The sequence below is a fragment of the Nicotiana attenuata genome, unplaced genomic scaffold (assembly GCF_001879085.1).
Source record: "Nicotiana attenuata strain UT unplaced genomic scaffold, NIATTr2, whole genome shotgun sequence".
Classification (NCBI taxonomy): domain Eukaryota; kingdom Viridiplantae; phylum Streptophyta; class Magnoliopsida; order Solanales; family Solanaceae; genus Nicotiana; species Nicotiana attenuata.
The window spans coordinates 96,069-115,000 of NW_017672002.1; the positions used below are offsets into that span (position 1 = coordinate 96,069).

General features: G+C 39.9%; 2 protein-coding genes across 2 annotated transcripts in view; both read left to right on the forward strand.

Annotated features, from left to right (window-relative positions):
* Positions 1 to 3,858: 3,858 nt before the first annotated feature.
* The window catches only part of LOC109211277 (O-acyltransferase WSD1-like), a 15,890-nt gene continuing 816 nt past the window's right edge, over positions 3,859 to 18,932 (forward strand). Inside the window, exons 1-4 of the mRNA XM_019374801.1 lie at positions 3,859 to 4,141; positions 4,742 to 5,320; positions 17,296 to 17,667; positions 18,468 to 18,605. Of these exons, the coding sequence (XP_019230346.1) occupies positions 3,947 to 4,141; positions 4,742 to 5,320; positions 17,296 to 17,667; positions 18,468 to 18,605 (1,284 nt within the window). The 5' untranslated portion in view covers positions 3,859 to 3,946. The remainder of the gene's footprint in view (positions 4,142 to 4,741; positions 5,321 to 17,295; positions 17,668 to 18,467; positions 18,606 to 18,932) is intronic.
* Positions 7,210 to 8,103, forward strand: LOC109211278. Its single transcript, XM_019374802.1, has 2 exons — positions 7,210 to 7,281; positions 7,353 to 8,103. The coding sequence occupies exon 2, from the start codon at positions 7,418 to 7,420 to the stop codon at positions 8,081 to 8,083; it is 666 nt and encodes a 221-aa protein (XP_019230347.1). The 5' UTR covers positions 7,210 to 7,281; positions 7,353 to 7,417; the 3' UTR covers positions 8,084 to 8,103.

Genomic DNA, 18,932 nt, shown 5'->3' on the forward strand with positions numbered 1-18,932 from the left:
ACTAGTACCAGCTAGCGTAAATTCGGAAGAATACGTGTAGTAAATTGTGGTAGTTGCTCGGAAGAGAATTACTACACCCGAAGTATTCATGATCCGTAGAGAATACTTAGGCGAAATTATAGAAGACACGGCGGGAAGGATTCCGACAATTGGGAAAATCATAACTCTAGACCTCCCTAATCTTGTTTCCAACTCTTAGTCTCCTTAGTTAATTGATAGTTTTACTGCTTTTTCGATTTGTTAGTTAATTAGATAGAAATAAATATTATATTTTTTATCACTAGTAAATTATTTGGACTTGTGTTTCTTAGCGATACTGAACAACTGTAGCTAAGCCTCAGTTCTCTCTGAGATTCGACTCCGGACTTGTAAACTGGATTATATTTGCAACGACCGCTTAGTACTTTTTATAAGGCATAGTTGAGTGTGATCACCGTGATGGCCGTACGTAACTAGATATCACAACGTGAATCTCGGCCCGCATTAACAGAAAATCAGTGATTAGCAAAACAAAAGATTTTTACCTTTCTTAGAATTGTACTTAGGGTAAAACTCTCCTACTGTATAAGGGGGAAGATTATTATTCGTGGGATACACTGTAACCTGCATATCAAGGCAAGTTATTTCTATTCTCTCGGTTGTTCAAAGTTCTTATTCTTGTTCTTAAGTTATTCATAAGTGCAAGCTCGGAATCGAGGGCAGTTTCCTCATCGAGCCATCAACCGAGCTCGGAATCACCCTTATAATTGGTTTGGCCATTTATTACATCTTTCATTTGCTTAATCTAATGTCATTAGTCACTTGTACTGAATTAATTCAAATATCCTTAAAACCGCATATAAATTCAATTGTGATCCATTTTTTAAGGGTAAAATGATAGTACAGATGAATTGAATGGGTAGTTGATTATATTAGTATAGTTTTACAAATAATTGGCTCAATAGCTGAGTCAATTACTCAAATGGTCACTCAACTATCTCAAATTATCTCCTAAAGTCACTTTTCTTACGTTTGTAACAACAAAGTCACTGAACTATGCCTATTGCACTCAGAAGGTCACTCAACTAGATTTTTTAAATTTTGAATTGTTAAATACCAATTTTACCCTCTATTAAACTATAAACATTTATCTTTATTTTATTTATTTTTGTAAACTTTTTAGTATTAACAACAAAAATTCAAAATTTATTTACACAATTCAGAATGAAAGAAAATAAAGGTTGTAAAATATATATTCCATGCACGTAATATAGAAATAATTATTTAAATAAATATATTTTTTCAATATACATTATTTATTCTTGAAAATTATACGCAATTATTCATGTTTCTACCAACTTTTCGACGACACAAAGTATGTCACCGGAAAGCAGAGGGACTATCTGTATATAGGGTAAAATATATATATATATATATATATATATATATATATATATATATATATATATATATATATATATATATAATTTTCAAGAATATATAACGTATATTATAAAAATACCTTTATTCAAATAATTATTTTTATATTACGTGCATGGAATATATATTTTACAAACTTTGTTTTCTTTTATTCTGAATTGTGTATTAAATTTTTAAATTTTTGTTGTTAATACTAAAATTATTATTACTAACAAATATTCTAATTAATTTTTTTAATATCTCATTATTTTGTTATTCCAGCATTATATATGCTTAAATACTTTTTATTTTTTTAATTTATAAATAATATTTATTTATTCTATAGGTAAGTCCATAATGTAAAGTAAAAAGGGAAAATCATAATATTAAAAAGTTTTTAAAACAAAATAAAAAGAAGATAAATATTTATAATTTAGAGGGTAAAATAGGTATTTGGCAATACAAAATTTGGAAAATCTAGCTGAGTGGCCTTCTGAGTGCAATAGGCATAGTTCAGTGACTTTGTGGTTACAAACAAAAGAAAAATGACTTTATGATATAATTTGGGATAGTTGAGTGACCATTTGAGTAATGAACTCCTCAATCGCTCATCTGTCTTCACATTTCCCTATCCAGGAAAAAAATAGCAAACGCACAAGACAAAAATGTAACAATCATACGTTTCAAAAGATAAAATGATTGTCTCTTATTTTCTTTTGTACCAAAAGATTAAACCAAGTTGGAACGATATTTAATTTCTTATCGTATATTTATTTCCAGCTTTCATTTTCATGGCGCAACTAGTAAACACGATTCCATAATTGTGGAGACACTTGGGAAATAATTTAACGATAGCCCACCAAACTTGGTTTTAAGTTTCTGATTTCATATTATTTTCTTGTAAAATTGTACCACATATGTCAAGAAGTTTTGCAACCCAAATAAATGAACATGAAAAGTCCAATTACTTTTGCTGTACTTCAGCCTTAGACCACAAGAATAGGTGTCCCTATTACATTTACTTATGGAAGTTGAGATGTCTCAATTAATCAATTACTTTAGCATTTTTAGGATTGGAAACCATTATACTAGCTGTTAGGAGTATCCTTTTTTGGGTTTAAGTCAATGAGCATGTTACTGAGTTGTACGACTTTCAATCAGCATTCCTACTATCTTTTAAGAGTCCATTTTTTTCTAAATTAGTGTTTGGCTATAAAAGTTTCAATTTTCGCTTGAAGATGAATTTTGGAATCTTTTGAAAATTTGAAAAATATTAGAAAGCTTTTTTTTTTAAATTTTCACCCAGATCAGTCACAAAAATTCAAAAACAACCCAAAATTATATTCATATCCAAACACAACTCTAATTTTCAAATACCACTTTCATTTGAATTTTTTTTTGTTACTTTTTTCCGGAATTCTACAATTCTTATATCCAAACATCCACTAGGTTTGCACCCTTTTCTCTTTTCTCCTTTCTTAATATAAGAATAAAGAGACGGATCTAGGAGACTATGATTTAAATTTAATTGGTTCAATTTTCATAACATTAAACTCCTCATTGTACTTTTAAAATATTATTTATGGATTTAGATTTTAATATTTGTTAAATATACATATGTTGTATCTATGCTGTGAAAATAAAATATTGATTTCAATTGAAACTGTAGACGCTATGCTCCATTTGTAGGCAGGGATGCAGGATATGAGTTCAGCCGAAACCAGCAAATTTGCGCCAAATTTTGTATTTGTCTTAAGAAATTTATTAAATATGTATAAATTTTTAATTTAGAGCAGGGACAAAGCTACATTTCGTCGAAAAATCACACATTATATATAGATACAATATTAGGGTTTTCGAGGTATATATATTGAACACCCTTTGTTGGGAAATTTTTTTACATTCTTTTAGGTTTGAAGACCGTCCGAAAATTCCCAATTTCGACACTGATTTAAAACCTAGTAAACGGACTACAATTCTAAATTCATAAATTTTAAATTCGGGACTATAAGGACTCTGTGACTATAGGGACCAAAAAGTAGTTGAACTTACTAACTGATTGAGCATTCATACCAAAATGGACAAATTAAAATTGAAGTGTGGATACTCAGGGGAGATTTAGTGTAAAAGCAGCGAATTCGCACAAATTCATTGCTAACAGTTGTGTTTGAACATAAATTTCTCAAAAAAACAGTTGAGAAAAGGATGCCTCCTTCCTACGCGTAAGATAGATGTTACACTCCAGAGTTTATATGTTGTTTTCTCTCATATTTTTCTGAACAAAAACCACGAAAAGCACTTAAGTTATACGTAAGAATATAATTATCCAATCAAAGCAAATAAATATCCCCATCACAATTAAATTTAAAGCCGACCAAGAAAGACCTTTTCCACTTGAGTATCATTATTTCACACAATAGTATATATTCATTTTCAGGGTCACCATATGCATCTATATATACATGATTTTACATACCAAATGCTAAACTAAGTGTTACAGAGTAGTACTCTTATTGACTTATAAGATAGTGAGGAATTAACCAAGAAAATGGACATAGCATTGGAAGAAGAAGTATTTGAGCCAGCAAGTCCAAGCTCACAATATTTAAACAGCTCCAACTTATCACTCTGTGTTATTGCTGTCTTGGAATCAAAAATTCCAATTGAATATGAAGAGTCACTGCCCTTAAATTTACTCAAGGATGTCTTTGTACCTATAAATCCACGATTTTCCTCAATCATGGTACTATCTCTTTCCTTTTACTTCTCTCTTTTCTCATTTAAGATTTAACTTATATATACTGATAGTACAAATAATTACTCACGGTTACAAGTCTCGGATTAATTGTGGCATGGATAATGATCACCTTAGTTATATGGTCCAGGACAATCCTTATCGCATGCTAGCTAGCAGAGCCAGACTCGTCCTAATTCTTGGTTACCCGATATTTGACCCCTATGTTATATTGTCCACGTTCTAGATGTTCGGTCCTAAGCATGCATGGTAATGCTATAAGTTCCACATTGGTTGTGTGTTAGGGTAATTAGTCTTCTTATACGGTCTTGTGCAATCATCACCTCATGAGGAGGTTGAATTACGCCAAAAATGTATTTTTTTTTTTTTTATAGAAGCAGGTAACATGCCTAATTTTTTCCAAGTTACTAATTAATAACCTCATTTTTTTCAGGTTACCTGTAATTACCGTTAAGTAACCTCATTGTATAAAAGTTATTTACACTCTCACTATATAGAAGCTAAACTCTAAGTGCAAAACCAAAAAATTACAAGCATATTCTTTTGAATTTAAATGTGTTAATGAAAGTTCCTATCTTCTCTAAATAGGTAACAGGAAAGAAAGGAACAAGGAAATGGAAGCGAGTGGAAGTGAACTACGAAGACCATATTAGAACACCTATATTTCCTAGTGAACAAACACTCGATTTCTATAATGAGTGTTTCTCCAACTATATATCAAACTTAGCCACGGAACAATTCCCACAAAATAGACCACTTTGGGAAATTCACATATTCAAATACCCAACAAAAGATGCAGCTGGAAGTGTAATTTTCAAACTTCATCATTCTCTTGGAGATGGTTATTCTTTAATGGGAGCTCTTCTTTCTTGTTTACAAAGAGTTGATAATCCTTCACTTCCTTTAACATTTCCTTCACGTCAAAGAACAACTTTGAGTTCGAAAGATAAAGCTTTTAGTGTTTTAAAAGTTGTGCCTAGATTTTTCAAGGGGGTTGTGAATACAGTGTATGATTTTGGAGAGAGTATTTTGAAGAGTACTTTGGTTGAAGATGATCGGACGGCAATACGATCTGGTGATGAAGGAGTAGAGTTTCGTCCGATTGTTGTTACTACCAAAACATTTTCGCTTGATTGCCTTAAACAAATCAAGGCCAGTTTGAACGTGGTAAGTAGTATAAACATTACATCCTAATTATATGTTACTTTTCGATTACCTGCTACAACAAATTATAATACATTAATAGAATAAAAAACATCAAAATATATATTGTTGCATGTAAATTAATTCTTTAAGTAAATCTTTATCCGTGTTTAAAGATGAAGAATGAAGCATTATATGTATACCATAGTACAAATAGGCCAGTAAGTAAGCAAGCATAAATATGCAATAACTATAGATAAATGCGACAAGCATAACAAAAGGGAATTTACTATCCAATTATTACAAGATCCGGATGGTTCTTTTCCCTGACAACATCGTGGAAAGAAGAGACTAAAGAGGGTCAGGGATCTTTGGATCTTGTGAATGTAGAATCAAAAAATGTATGCTTGAATAATGTATTCAATGAACAAGACAACTTTAGTATATTCTCTCATGTAAACCTTTTACAGAGTGTTTTTCTTCTCATAAAATAAAATAAAATGAAGATCTCCTTTTGTTCTCTATCTCTTCCTATTTATAAGGGATATTTCTCAAAAACCCTAAAAAAGTACAAAATAGGAATATTCAAAGGAATATTCCTTACATCCATATCCGAACCTATGCTACCGTTATCTCTTCATCTCAGCTGCCGGTCTTTGGCATCAGTCTTCTTGAGAGCAACCTTCAATTCTCACACCGTGGTCGACCCCGTCTGCGGTCTGGCTTATCACTGTTGCCAAGTCGCCAAATTTTGACCAATACAGTTAGTCCCTCCGCTTATTGAGGTCGTGGTCCTGTACGCCTTCTATGAGCGGACCTGATTTGCCTCCGTTTCGGAGGAATTTGGTTGTGTTTAATAAGTCGGGTCGACCGAGGTGGATGGAATGGCACAACTAGTGAAGTCGTGATTGGTGTGGCTATCATAGGGTGACGCCATAGCCACGCGCATCATCATTACGCATCTTCTCGAGACAGCGTCTGCGTGCCTGTCGCTTTGGTTTTAGTGCCGTTGACAATCCTTTGCTTCGATTCTCGCGCCACCCAGCCCTTATAAATAGATAGGGGTTTCATTTTTCAGAAGCTTTCCCATCCTGTTCCTTGCATGAACTCCATTCGAAAACATGTCACAAACTCTTCGAATTTATGATGAAGTTTCTGATGCCACTCCGTTATCGGTGGCTCCTCCTTTCGGTGGTGAGGCATTTATGGCTGAAGAGGATGAGAGTTTTCCTACCGCGGAGGAGATAGTTATCAGAAATGATTTTCCCAAGGAGCCTGCTCCCGCTTTCGCTCAAGTGATCTCCGAGACTGATCCGTCTCATATAGCTGAGCTTCGATCCACATATCGCATCCCCCCTCACGTCGAAATAGTTCTGGCTGGTGGCGATATCGTGGAGGTCCATTGACCTGGGTATTGTGCTTTCTGTGTCTACCCGTTCTTGATCGGTTATACTCTTCCTCTTCTTCCACTAGAGGAGGAATTTTGTCAGGTTTACAACGTCTGCCCGACATAACTCTCTCCTTATCTGTATAAAGCTTTTCTGATGCTGATGAATTATGCGGAATCGGCTGATTTTGAGGTTGATGTTCGTCACTTGCTGCACTTATTCTGGCCAAGTTTTTATAAGGGTACCATGATATACCTTCGTCATCGCGGCACCAGAGGGCTGATAGTCTGAATGGACGACAGGACGAATCGGAAGTTCTGGCACGAGTACTTTTTTATCAAGACCGAGTACTTGGCGGCGGACCCGATTGGGTCCTGAGCAGTGGAACCATAATCGTAAGTGTTTGTAATAAGCTCGTTGTTGTTTTTTTTTCCTTTCGTTTTTGGCTCATTTGCGGTCTCTATTTTTTAGCTGAAAGGCGTACACCTTCCCTTGTCCTCGACATTGAAGATTAGGTGGCTCGCGTGCTACCCCACATGGTGGGGATTCGTGATTGGGCGGTCTTCTACAAACGCTTTGGGCCGAAGGTCCCGTCTAGTAAGTGTTACTTTTTCTTCAGCTTTCTTTATTCGCCATTACTCGTTGATACGACCTCTTTTTGGTGCTAGGTTGACGGGTTTCCAAGAAGAAAGCTCCAGTGCCTGCCTTTCACCAGGCTATTGCATCGGCAGGGATGCAATTTACTTTGGCTGAGTCCGTCTGTGAGGGTCGTACTGAAGCTCCGTCAACGAGGGATTACCCCGCTCAGAGCGTTGCTGTACGGGATGAGATCTCTTCCCGGCCTGTCTGCCACCTTTTAGACGAGTCATCTAATGGAGAGGAGTCGCCATCGAGAAAGAGGCAAAGAATGGATCTTGGGAAGGCCGTCGTCACCGGTATTGAACCGAGGAAAACCATTGCTCCGGGAGCGGCGCCCGCACTTGTGCCAAACGCAGGGGCCGTATTTATGGCGGTTGCTATTATGGTGGGGAGGTCCTCTATGGCTAAGGGAGTACATGAAGGCGGGGAGCCTGTACGGACCGCAAAAGGTGGCGCGTTGTCGGCAACCGGAGGAGATGGAGCGGTACTTGTGGGGGACGACGGTTCAGGCTCGGACATCGATCTTAAAGAGGTGTGGGCCTTCTTGGAGAGGAAAACTCGTGTGGAAGTGAGGACGGAGGGTCCTAACCGGCACGTAATCATTCCCATGGGTTATGAACTTTTGGCTAACTCTGAACGGGTGGTGTCGTCCTTTGCCCCTTTGTGCGCGGCTTCTGAGAACACAGCGCTACAGACGATGAGTGATGCAGAGCAATCGCTGAGTATTTCTAGCATGGCTTTGCGAGTAAGTGTTTTTTAATGTTAGGGTTTGTTTCACTTGCGTAATCCGCTTATGCGGACTCCGCTTATGCGGACTTCTTTCTTTTTCATGTCAAACTCTCATCATGTAGATCGAGCGTGACCGGCGGGAGGAGCGGAGGACGGCCATTTTTAAGAAGGTGATATCTAAGTACAAAGAGTACCGTACCAGCACCGAATGCTGGCCGACGTCTTTAACCAAGATAGCGAGTTTCAGCTGTTTCGTGATGGGCTCAAACAAAAGGAGGAGGAGTTGGTGAGGAGCTGAAGGAGCGGGATGATGAGCTAATGAAAGCCATAGGTCGATGTAGCGAGCTTGAGGCGGCTCTTAAGGCCAAGGAGGATGAGCTCGAGGTGAGCAAGGGGATGATGGCTGAGAACGCCGATATTCAAGCGCGGGTGGCTTCCTTAACTACTGAGCTTGGGCGGAGGGAAACGAAGGTTGTCGATCTGAGGGGCGAGTTGAGCATTAAGGTCGAGGAATTGACTCGTGTCGAAAAAGGTAGAATGGCCGCCATGTCTGAAGCAACGACCTTAGATGATTCCCTCTGCGTTTGTACTTCTGAGCGGGATAATGAGGTGGAGACATCGGCGCTCAAGGTGGCGAGGTTAGAAGAGCGGATCCATGATCTGGAGGCGGAGTTGTCCGGACTAAATGAGCAGGTTGTTGCTTTGAAGGCTGAGGAAGTGCGATGGCCGTCGCAGCCATCTACGTCTCATACTTCTCTCAACCCCGTCGTGCCGCGGGAGTTGTATGAGATGTGGGCTCACGCCGAGTCTCAGCTTGATGTGTACAAGTCCCTGAAGGCCGACAGGAGAGTTTCCGAGTCAGAACTCGAGGGTGTCCGTGTTATAGCATGTGTGGCCCGTAAAACTTGTGGTTATGCCCCCGGTACTCCTGGCGGGGATGATGTTGATGATGATGCGGACAGGCTCGCCTCCGATTCTTGGTATAATGATGAGTACGCCGATGGGGATGACGCGACGTAAGGCCGTTGTACTTATTTTTGTTTTGTCCTGTTATTTTTGTGAGGGCGTCTTTGGGCCCTTTGTAAAAGCATTGTAATATGACAGTTGTAATGGAATGATTACCTTTTTTCTATGTACTTCTAGATTGTCGTTGTCTTTTTCTTTGCTATGCGGTGAGGTCCCTAAATTTTTTGGCCGCTTGCGTGTAGTGTTTTGGCGTAGTCGATCGTAGATCTTAAAGTAATTCGAGCGAGGTTGAATGTAAAATAATTCGAGCAAGGTCGAATGTGTGGCGATTCGAGCGCGGTCGAAAGCATAATAATTTGAGCGAGGTCGAATGTGTGGCGATTTGTGCGAGGTCGAATGTGTGGCGATTCGAGCCAGGTCGAATGTAAGATAATTCGAACGAGGTCAAATGTGTGGCGATTCGAGTGAGGTCGAATGTAAAATAACTCGAGCGACGTAGAATACGTGGCGATTCGAGCGAGGTCGAATGTAAAGTGATTCGAGCGAGGTCGAATGTAAAGTGATTCGAGCGAGGTCGAATGTAAACTAACTCGAGCGAGGTTGATTGTGTGGCGATTCGAGCGTGGTTAAATGTAAAGTAATTCGAGCGAGGTCGAATGTAAAGTAATTCGAGCGAGGTCGAATGTGGAGTGAGAAGAGACTTGGTGGAGAGTAAAAATGTTGCTTTATTTCATTCATTGGAGAATATCGTGGTGGAGAGTAAAATATGCTGCTTTATTTTATTCATTGGAGAATGTTACAAGCGTTCTTCATTCCATACATATATTGGAGAAGTTTCCATGTATCCAGTCCCTTCATCGTACGGCCTGGAGAAGTAGTCGGCAGGAGGGGCGATGAATTATACTTGAACTTCGAGACATCCCCTTTGTCGCCTCATTAAAAACCTCTCCCGGAAAACCCAATTGGGACAAAACTTGGATGAGGGAAAAAGAGTACGACACGGGGGCGTCTGTTTTCAAAAGTTGAAGTATTTGAGGTGGGCGATGTTCCAATTGTTTTGTAGTAGTTTTCCTTCCATAGTTTCTAGTTGAAAAGATCCTTTGTTTGCTGCCGTCGTGATCTTATATGGCCCGTCCCAATTGGTTCCTAGTTTGTCTTCTTTCGAATCTTTGCTCGCTTGTGTTTTAGCCTTGAGTATATAGTGTCCTACTTTGAGTGGTCGTACTTTGGCTTTTTTGTCATAGTACCGTTCTGCTTGTTGCTTTTGGGCGACCATTCTTACGTAACCTATGTCTCTTCGCTCCTCCGCTTCGTCGAGGTCGTGTTTTTTGTTTTCGTCGTTGCTCGGCCCACTTTTGTTGGAGTATCTCAGACTAGGTTCACCGACCTCAACCGGTATCATGGCGTCAGTCCCGTAGACTAGTGAGTATGGCGTTTCTCCTATGCTTGTTTTCGGCATGGTGCGGTATGCCCATAGTACCTCTGGGAGTAATTCCGGCCGTAGTCCCTTGGCATCTTCAAGTTTTTTCTTCAAGATATTCAGTATTATTTTGTTAGAGGAATCGGGTTGTCCGTTGCCGGCGGGGTGATATGGCGTGGAGAGTATTTGCTTGATGTGCCATTTTTCGAAGAACTCGGCGATCTTCTTCCCGGTGAAATGGGGTCTATTGTCACAACTGATTTCATTAGGGGCGCCGAAGCGGCATATGATGTTTCTCCATATGAATGTGATAACTTCCTGTTCGCGTATTTGGGCGAACGCACCTGCTTCTACCCATTTGGAGAAATAGTCAGTTAAAATTAAAAGAAAATGTACATTACCTCGCCCTGCTGGGAGGGGTCCGACGATGTCCTTTCCCTATTTGATGAATATGGCGATGTAATAGAATGGAGGTGCTCGCCCGCTTGGTGTATCATAGGGGCATATCTCTGGAACCGTTCGCATTTCTTGACATAATCGGCGGCTTCCTTTTTCATTGTGGGCCAATAATATCCTGCTCGGATGAGGCATCTGACGAGGGCCCGATTGCCGGTATGGGCGCCGCAGTAGCCTTCGTGTACTTCCTCGAGTACGCACCTTGTTTGATTCGGCCCTAGGCACTTCGCTAAGGGGCCTCCAAACGTTCTTTTGTATAACTCGTGACTTCTGAGGCTGTATCTGGCCGCCTGCATTCGAAGCTTTTTGGCTTCTTTTTTGTTTGCTGGTTCCTTCCTGCAAATATGCTATAATACGGTTGCACCAGTCCCAAGTCAAACTTACAGAGTGTACCTCGAGTTGGTCTATCGATGAATGTAGGAGGGTGACCATGTTTTGCTTTGTGATGTTCTTGGTGGCCGCTGCTAATTTGGCGAGGTCGTCTGCTTTAATGTTTTGTGTTCGAGGTATCTGGTCGAGTCGACATTCATCAAATCCCGGTAGCAATTTATGAATTTTTGCCTGGTACCTTTGTAGCCTCTATTCTTTGATTTGGAAAGTCCATGTGACTTGGTTGACAACGAGTTGCGAGTCGCATCTAAGGATGACTCGCCGTGCTCCGTATTTGAGAGCTAGTTTCAATCCTGTAATTACGGCCTCATACTCGGCCTCATTGTTAGTCATATCAGGACTCCCTATGGACTGGCGGATGACTACGCCTGTTGGGACCTCGAGTACGAGTCCCAGTCCAGATCCTGACGCGTTAGATGCGCCATCAGTGTATAGGACCCATAGGTCGGGCAGATCAGACGAGGTCCGTGAAATTTCCTTTTTGACCTCGGTTGTTATTTTGGCGCTGAAATCGGCGGCGAAGTCGGCGAGTACATGCGATCTTATCGCTGTCCGCAGATGATACGTTATATCATGCTCGCTCAATTCTATGGCCCATTTGGCCAATCTCCCCAACAATTCGGGTTTATGCATGATACCTCTCAAAGGAAAGGTCGTTACCACCGATATGGGGTGGCATTGAAAATAGGGTCTAAGCTTTTGTGAAGCTACGACCAATGCCAAGGCCAATTTCTCGAGGTGAGGGTACTCGTTTCGGCGTTGACGAGAGTTTTGCTAATGTAATAGATCAGAGATTGTGTACCTTTATCTTCGCGGACCAATACTGCGCTCACTGCGACTTCTGATACGGCCAAGTATATAAGGATGCACTCACCGGGTTTTGCTTAAGCAAGTAGCGGGGGAGATGACAAGTACGCCATTAATTCTCTCAAGGCCTCGATGCATTCTGCATTCCATTGGAGTCCATTGTCTTTTTTGAGCACGTTAAAGAATTTGTGGCATCTGTCGGAGGATCGCGAGATGAACCTTGACAGGGCAGTTATGCGACCTGTCAACTTTTGTACCTGTTTCTTGCTGGTTAACACTTCGGATATTCCCTCAATGGCCTTAAATTGGTCGGGATTGACCTTGATGCCTCTTTGTGATACCAAGATATTGAGGAACTTGCCTAATGTTACGCCGAAGACATATTTTTCGGGGTTCAATTTCATACCGTACTGCCTCAGTATTTCGAAGGCTTCTTTCAAGTGGTCGATATGATCTTCCTTTCTTTTTGATTTGACCAACATGTCGTCTATGTAAACCTCCACAGTTTTACTGAGATGGTTCTTGACACTTTGGTTACCAATCTTTGATAAGTCGCCCCTGCGTTCTTCAATCCAAATGGCATGACTCGATAACAGTATGTTCCTTGATGGGTGATGAAAGTAGTCTTCTCCTGGTCCTCTTCCTCTATGAGGATTTGGTTGTAACCTGAGTAGGCGTCCAAGAAGCTCAACAACTCGTGCCATGCCGTTGCGTCAATGAGCTGATCGATATGAGGCAGAGGGAAGGAGTCTTTCGAGCAGGCCTTGTTCAATCCGTGAAATCCACGCACATCCGCCATTTCCCATTTTTCTTTTTTACCATACTACATTGGCGACCAATTGAGGATATTTTGATTCTCTGATTGAGCCGTTAGCGAGTAGTTTATCCACTTCCTCGCTGACAATTTCGTTGATTGCGACGTTGAATTTTCTTCTCGCTTGTCGTATTTGGGGGTAGAATGGATTGACGTTCAATTTGTGTTTGGCGACGTCTTTCAGAATACCAGGCATATCTGCGTGGGAAAAAGCAAACAGATCGGCGTTATTGGTTAAAAACTCATGAAATTTACCTGGCTCGGAGAGCTTATGGCATATATAGGCCTTTTGTTGTTGTTGTTGCTATCTTGTTGAACGGGATCGAGATCTTCTATTGTTGATCCCGCGGCTTTCGCGATGTCGGGGTCCCTAATAACGTCTTTCCGATCGTCGGGTTCGGACCGCGACTTTGATAATTGCTATGCTTTTGAGTTTGTTCCTTTCAGCTGTTGAGTGATTGTGCAATCTTGGCCGATACGGTAGCATTCTTGGGCTGTGCGTTGTTCGCCTCGAACGCTGAATATTCCCCACGGGGTAGGGAATTTGATTACTTGATACAGACTGGACGGGATAGCCCTCATGGCGTGTATCCACGATCGTCCTATGATTGCGTTGTAAGCTCTGTCCTGGTTCATGACATATAATTTTGTTTCTAAGGCGATGCCTCCATCCATGACGGGCAGTGTTATTTCTCCTAAGGTTCGTTCGACTCCATAGTTAAAACCCGTTAGTGTTGTGCAGTGTGGTACTATCTTGTCCTCGAGTCGCATTTGTACGAGCACTCGAGGATAGATAATACGCGCGCCGCTTCTGTCGTCTACCATTATTCTTTTACATCGGTATCTGAAATACGTAATGTGATGACAAGAGCATCGGAGTGTGGAAAAATCAAACCGTTGGTATCTGACTTATCGAAGATGATACTTTCTTCGAGGTCATCATACCGGTTGTGGGTGATTGACCGCTTCAACTTGTGTGTGTTGGTAAATTTTATGTGGTTGACTGCTGCTTCATCTCCTCCACAGATGATCATTTGAATGGTGCCGGCAGGAGAGGGCGGCTTTGGAGGGCCTTGGTGTTGTTCTCATCCACGACCAAAGTTGGCTCATCCTCGGTCACTCATTAACTCCTTCAGTTGCCCTTGGTTCAGCATGTTAACTACTTCTTGCCGCAGGGCTATGCTGTCCTCGGTTTTGTGACACCGCTCCTGGTGAAATTCACAAAGGACGTTCGATTTTCAGGTAATGGGGTGAGACTTCATTTATTGCGGCCACTTCACCTTCGTACGGAGCTTCTCTAGTGCGTACACTATTTCTAAAGGAGAAACACAAAAATTGTGAGCAGATAAGAGTGGGGGCATACCTCTTTCATTTCGCTGAGTCCCTATGTGCGGCCTGGACGACCCTTCCATGTGTCGAGGGGACGGTAGAATGGCGGTTCTGACATAGGGCTGATGCCTATCTCGATTGAGGTACGCTCCAGACTGATCTCTTCGACTGTCATTACGATGGTCTTTCCTTGGCTCTATTTTGATTGACGTTAGATATTGGGTTGGACCATTAAGGTCGTCATCGTCTGCTCTCACCTCGGCACAGTAGGTGTTGTGAATTTCTTCCCAAGTGGTGGGAGGGTATTTCATAAGCCTGCTTAACAGCTTCCTGGTTGCCCTTGACCCACTTCTGTTCAACCCGTTTTGGAAGGATGCCACCGCCATACCTTCTGATACGTTTGGTGAGCTCATCCTCACCCTGTTAAACCGAACGAGGAAGTCCCTGAGTCCCTCGTCTGGCGATTGCCTAACGGCGGCTTGTTCACCCTGGCCTCCGCTTTCTTAGCCCCGGCGTAGGCAGTGACGAACTTATCAGCCATTTCTTCAAATGTTGTTATATACCGTGCTAGTAGTTGTGAGTACCAAGTTAGGGCTCCTCCGGTTAGGGTTTTGCCAAACTTTTTTAGTAACATTGTCGGTACTTGCTCCTTTGATAGATCGCCACCCTTTACTGCAGTGACATAGTGAGTGATGTGGTCTTCGAGGTCTGTGGTGCCATCGTATATCTTCAAATATGGTGGCATTTTGAAGGTCTTGGGTATGGCATGCGGGGCCGCTTCCTCGCTATATGGTTGTTCGACGAACGGCCAACATCTCATTTTGGTAGCAGTTTCGGGGCGCCCAGTATTTTATCGACCCTTTCTTGATTCTCTCTCATCTGGTCCGGAGTGCTTTATTTTCGTTTTCCATTTCTTCTATTTTCTTTAGAATCGTTGTCAGTGCATCATTGCCTGCATCAATAATGGTGTGAGTGTTACTTGTTGGGGGAGCTGGTTGCTCATCGGTGGTCGTTATGACATCTGCCGACGCGGTATTCCGGTTCGCTCTTTGAACGGGTTTGTCGAGTATGTCATTGAGGGTACTTGTCAGCCACTCCTCCAATAATTTCTTTACTGCTGGTGATGCTTCCTCAGCTGTGGACGTGGAAGCTCCCCTTTCGCGTGAAGCAGTGACACTTTCGTGAGGAGGGGGCGAGTCACTCCACGTAGGCGTAACGCTTGATGTCACATTCTCATTGTCTTCTCTGCCATCCTCGTTGATAGCGTTCAAAATGTTCGTAGTGACACCTGCTATTGCTTTCTGTCTTGCATCTCTTTTCCTCCCATTGTTAGTTTATGCAAATGAGGAAAAGATGACTGTCCCTTTTTATTATTTAGAAGAAACTAAAATTTTAACTAAAAACTCCCCACAGACGGCACCAAATTGTTTGACAAAAAAGTGTTAAACCTTTTAGTTAAATCAACCAATGATGAGAAGAAGGGTGAATCTTAGTTAACTATAATATAATCTAGACCAAATATTAAATGAAGTAGGCGAAATGACCGACGTTAGCTAGTGTGTTTGAGCTGATTAAATGCTCATGAATGCAACAACATAAATGTACATACAATAAATATAGATAAATGCGACATGCATAACAAAAGGGAATTTACTACCCAATTATTGCAAGATTCGGATGGTTCTTTCCCCTGACAGAAGTGTGAAAAGAAGAGAATAAAAGGGTTCAGGGATCTTTGGATCTTGAGAATGTAGAATCAAAAAATGTATGCTTGAATAATGTATTCAATAAACAAGACAACTTTAGTATATTCTCTCAGGTCAACCTTTTACAGAGTGTTTTTCTTCTCATAAAAAAAATGAAGATCTCCTTTTGTTCTCTATCTCTTCCTATTTATAAGGGATATTTCACAAAAATCCTAAAAAGCACAAAATAGGAATATTCAAAGGAATATTCCTTATATCCATATCTGAACCTATGCTACCGTTATCCCTTCATCTCAGCTACTCGTCTTTGGCATCAGTCTTCTTGAGAGCAACCTACAATTATCACACCATGGTCGACCCCGTCCGCAGTCTAGCTTATCCAGTGTTGCCAAGTCGCCAAATTTCGACCAATACAAGTTTGACTCGGCACAAATTTAAGAAGAAAAAAAGACTTTTGAAGCTTGTGGTCTTAAAAAACTTAAGGGGTAAAAGCTTTGTGGGGCCATGACATATGTGTGGTTATAAAAGTTTCTCATTAATTGTAAAATGGGTAAAAACAAGAGTTTAAAGTTGAATTATTTCCAATTGTAGAACTATGTCATTCTTTTTGAAATGAACTAATAAGAAAAGTGTGTCATCTAAATTAAAATAGAAGAAGTATATATACACATTAAATATATATAACTCTGGTCCGGTTTGGCTTTTCGGTTTAATCCGTAGCACACCTTATTCTACAGTAGTACTTGGTCCTTTTAGAGTGTTTTACATTTAGCAAAAAGGACATTCTTCTTGAGTGTTTCAGTTGTACTTATTTTCCAAAAATGTCCACAAGCTAGTTGTCTCCCCTATAAAATGTACTTCAAAAAGGACAGCATTCATGTGTTTGTACTTTCTCCCCTAACATTAATTGTTTAACCCAAAAACAGGTACTATTAGTAATATTTGTCAAATATATTACAGCGCTGGATTTGTGGTTCCGTCTAGATATAATACTACTATTTTTACCTAATTCGATTATGTCTCATTAAAATATCAGCTACTTAACTAGTTTAGTGAACGATGAGCATTTTCGGAATGTGGATGAAAAAGATCCCCTCTTTCACTATACACCTTAGTACTGTTTTTTTTTTTTTTTTTCAGATTACCCAATCGAACTACCAGGGGTGTATTCACCTTGTTTCATGCATTGTCACGTGACGCCGCTTTGTCAAAAATTTTCATTAGATATTTATTAAAAAAATGAAAATATGATACACAGAAAATGACACTGCCTGTCATTATAATGATCTTCGCTTATGAAAATCCTGCTATTATGATTGACTAATTTTTATCTTCTTGGTTGTGATTTGTGACAGACAATAAACGATGTGATAACAGGGATAGTGGAATACGGTACGAGATTATACATGCAAGAAGTAAACAAGGAATCATGCAATGGAAAATGTACTGCCCTCGTTTTATTCAACACTAGAGCTCTTGGAGGTTACAAGTCAGTGAATGACATGATCAAGCCTAATTCTGATATGCCTTGGGGAAATCACTTCACTTTCCTTCCTGTCTCTTTACCTACGCTAACTAATTTGGCTAAACGTGATGATCGGTCCTCTATTAATCCTCTTGCCTTTGTTCAAAAAGCTCATCGAATGATCGACAGGAAAAGAAATTCTGCTTCTGTTTGGCTTACTAGTAAATTGCTTCATTTCTTGAGAAAGCTTAGAGGTCCTGAGGTATGTACTCTGATCTTACTCAAACCAAAAATCTTCGCCTTTTAATAATTTGCTCGTCTATCAAAAATAATTATATTTTCTAGTTAAGTATACGAAGAGAAGCCTTGGAGCAATGATAAAGTTGTCTCGGTGTGACCAGGTCACAGGTCGCTGTCTAAATCACAACCGTACTCTTGGGGTGCAACACTCCCCGAACCCTGCGTGAATGCGGGATGCTTTGTTTACTAGGTTGTCTCCTTTTTTTTAGTCAAATATACACTATTAATGTGTATAATATATGTATATTACTCCCTCCGTTCACTTTTACTTGTCCACTTTGGACTTTGCACATTCCTCAAAAACTAATAAATGAAGTGCAATTTACCATGATACCCATATTAATTTATGCATATTTTTAATGGATTTGAGAAAACGATTTGAAATGATTAATTAATATTGTGCGTATAACATGAAAACGAAATTGTCTTCTCTTGATATGCTAAAAGTGACAAGTAAAAGTAAAAATTTATTTTTAGAATACTCGAGAAGTAAAATGACAGGGGAGTATATATTACAATATATTAAATAGTATATATTTTTCCGGTAATTATTTAAGTGGTGATGTACTGTGTAGATTGACCGTTAGTACTGTGTAGATTCCCCAAAAATATAGGGTAATTTACGCTAATCAATTTGGTAATTAATGTGACTCAGTTGTAAATACATCCTCTATATTTTAATATCAGATACTTATACCACTATTACGTTCTGGATTTGATTTGTTGTTGAGAAAAACATTTGAAAGTAATTTGAAATTTCAGGCAACAGCTCGATTTATTCATGGAACGTTGAAGAATACAAGCATGGCACTGACAAATCTAATAGGGCCAGTGGAAGAGATGGCTTTGGCTAATCATCCTGTAAAAGGACTATATTTTATTGTGACTGGTGCTCCACAGGTGCCTTAATTATTTTCTAATCCTTTTAGAAAAATCCCGGTAAAATATTCATACCACTATATTGATTAGGGGGCAAACGTGCGGGTTGATTAGATACGAGCGAGTTGAAAACGGATAATACAAAAAAGAATAAAATATTTGATTCGACCATATTTAATACGGATAGAAAATAAGTTAACCAAAGGATAATATGGATATTCATATTTGGGAGAATTCGTAATCTTCCCAAACTTGAAAAAACCCCATTTGAGTTTTATGTAAAAGCTAACGCCCCATTTGTTCATACAACTTTTTCTCTTTTTCTCAAAAAAAAAAAAAAAATCAAAA

Excerpts from the sequence above, each read along its gene's own strand:
- LOC109211278 (XM_019374802.1), top strand. The coding sequence starts at position 7,418 with ATGCAATTTACTTTGGCTGAGTCCGTCTGTGAGGGTCGTACTGAAGCT.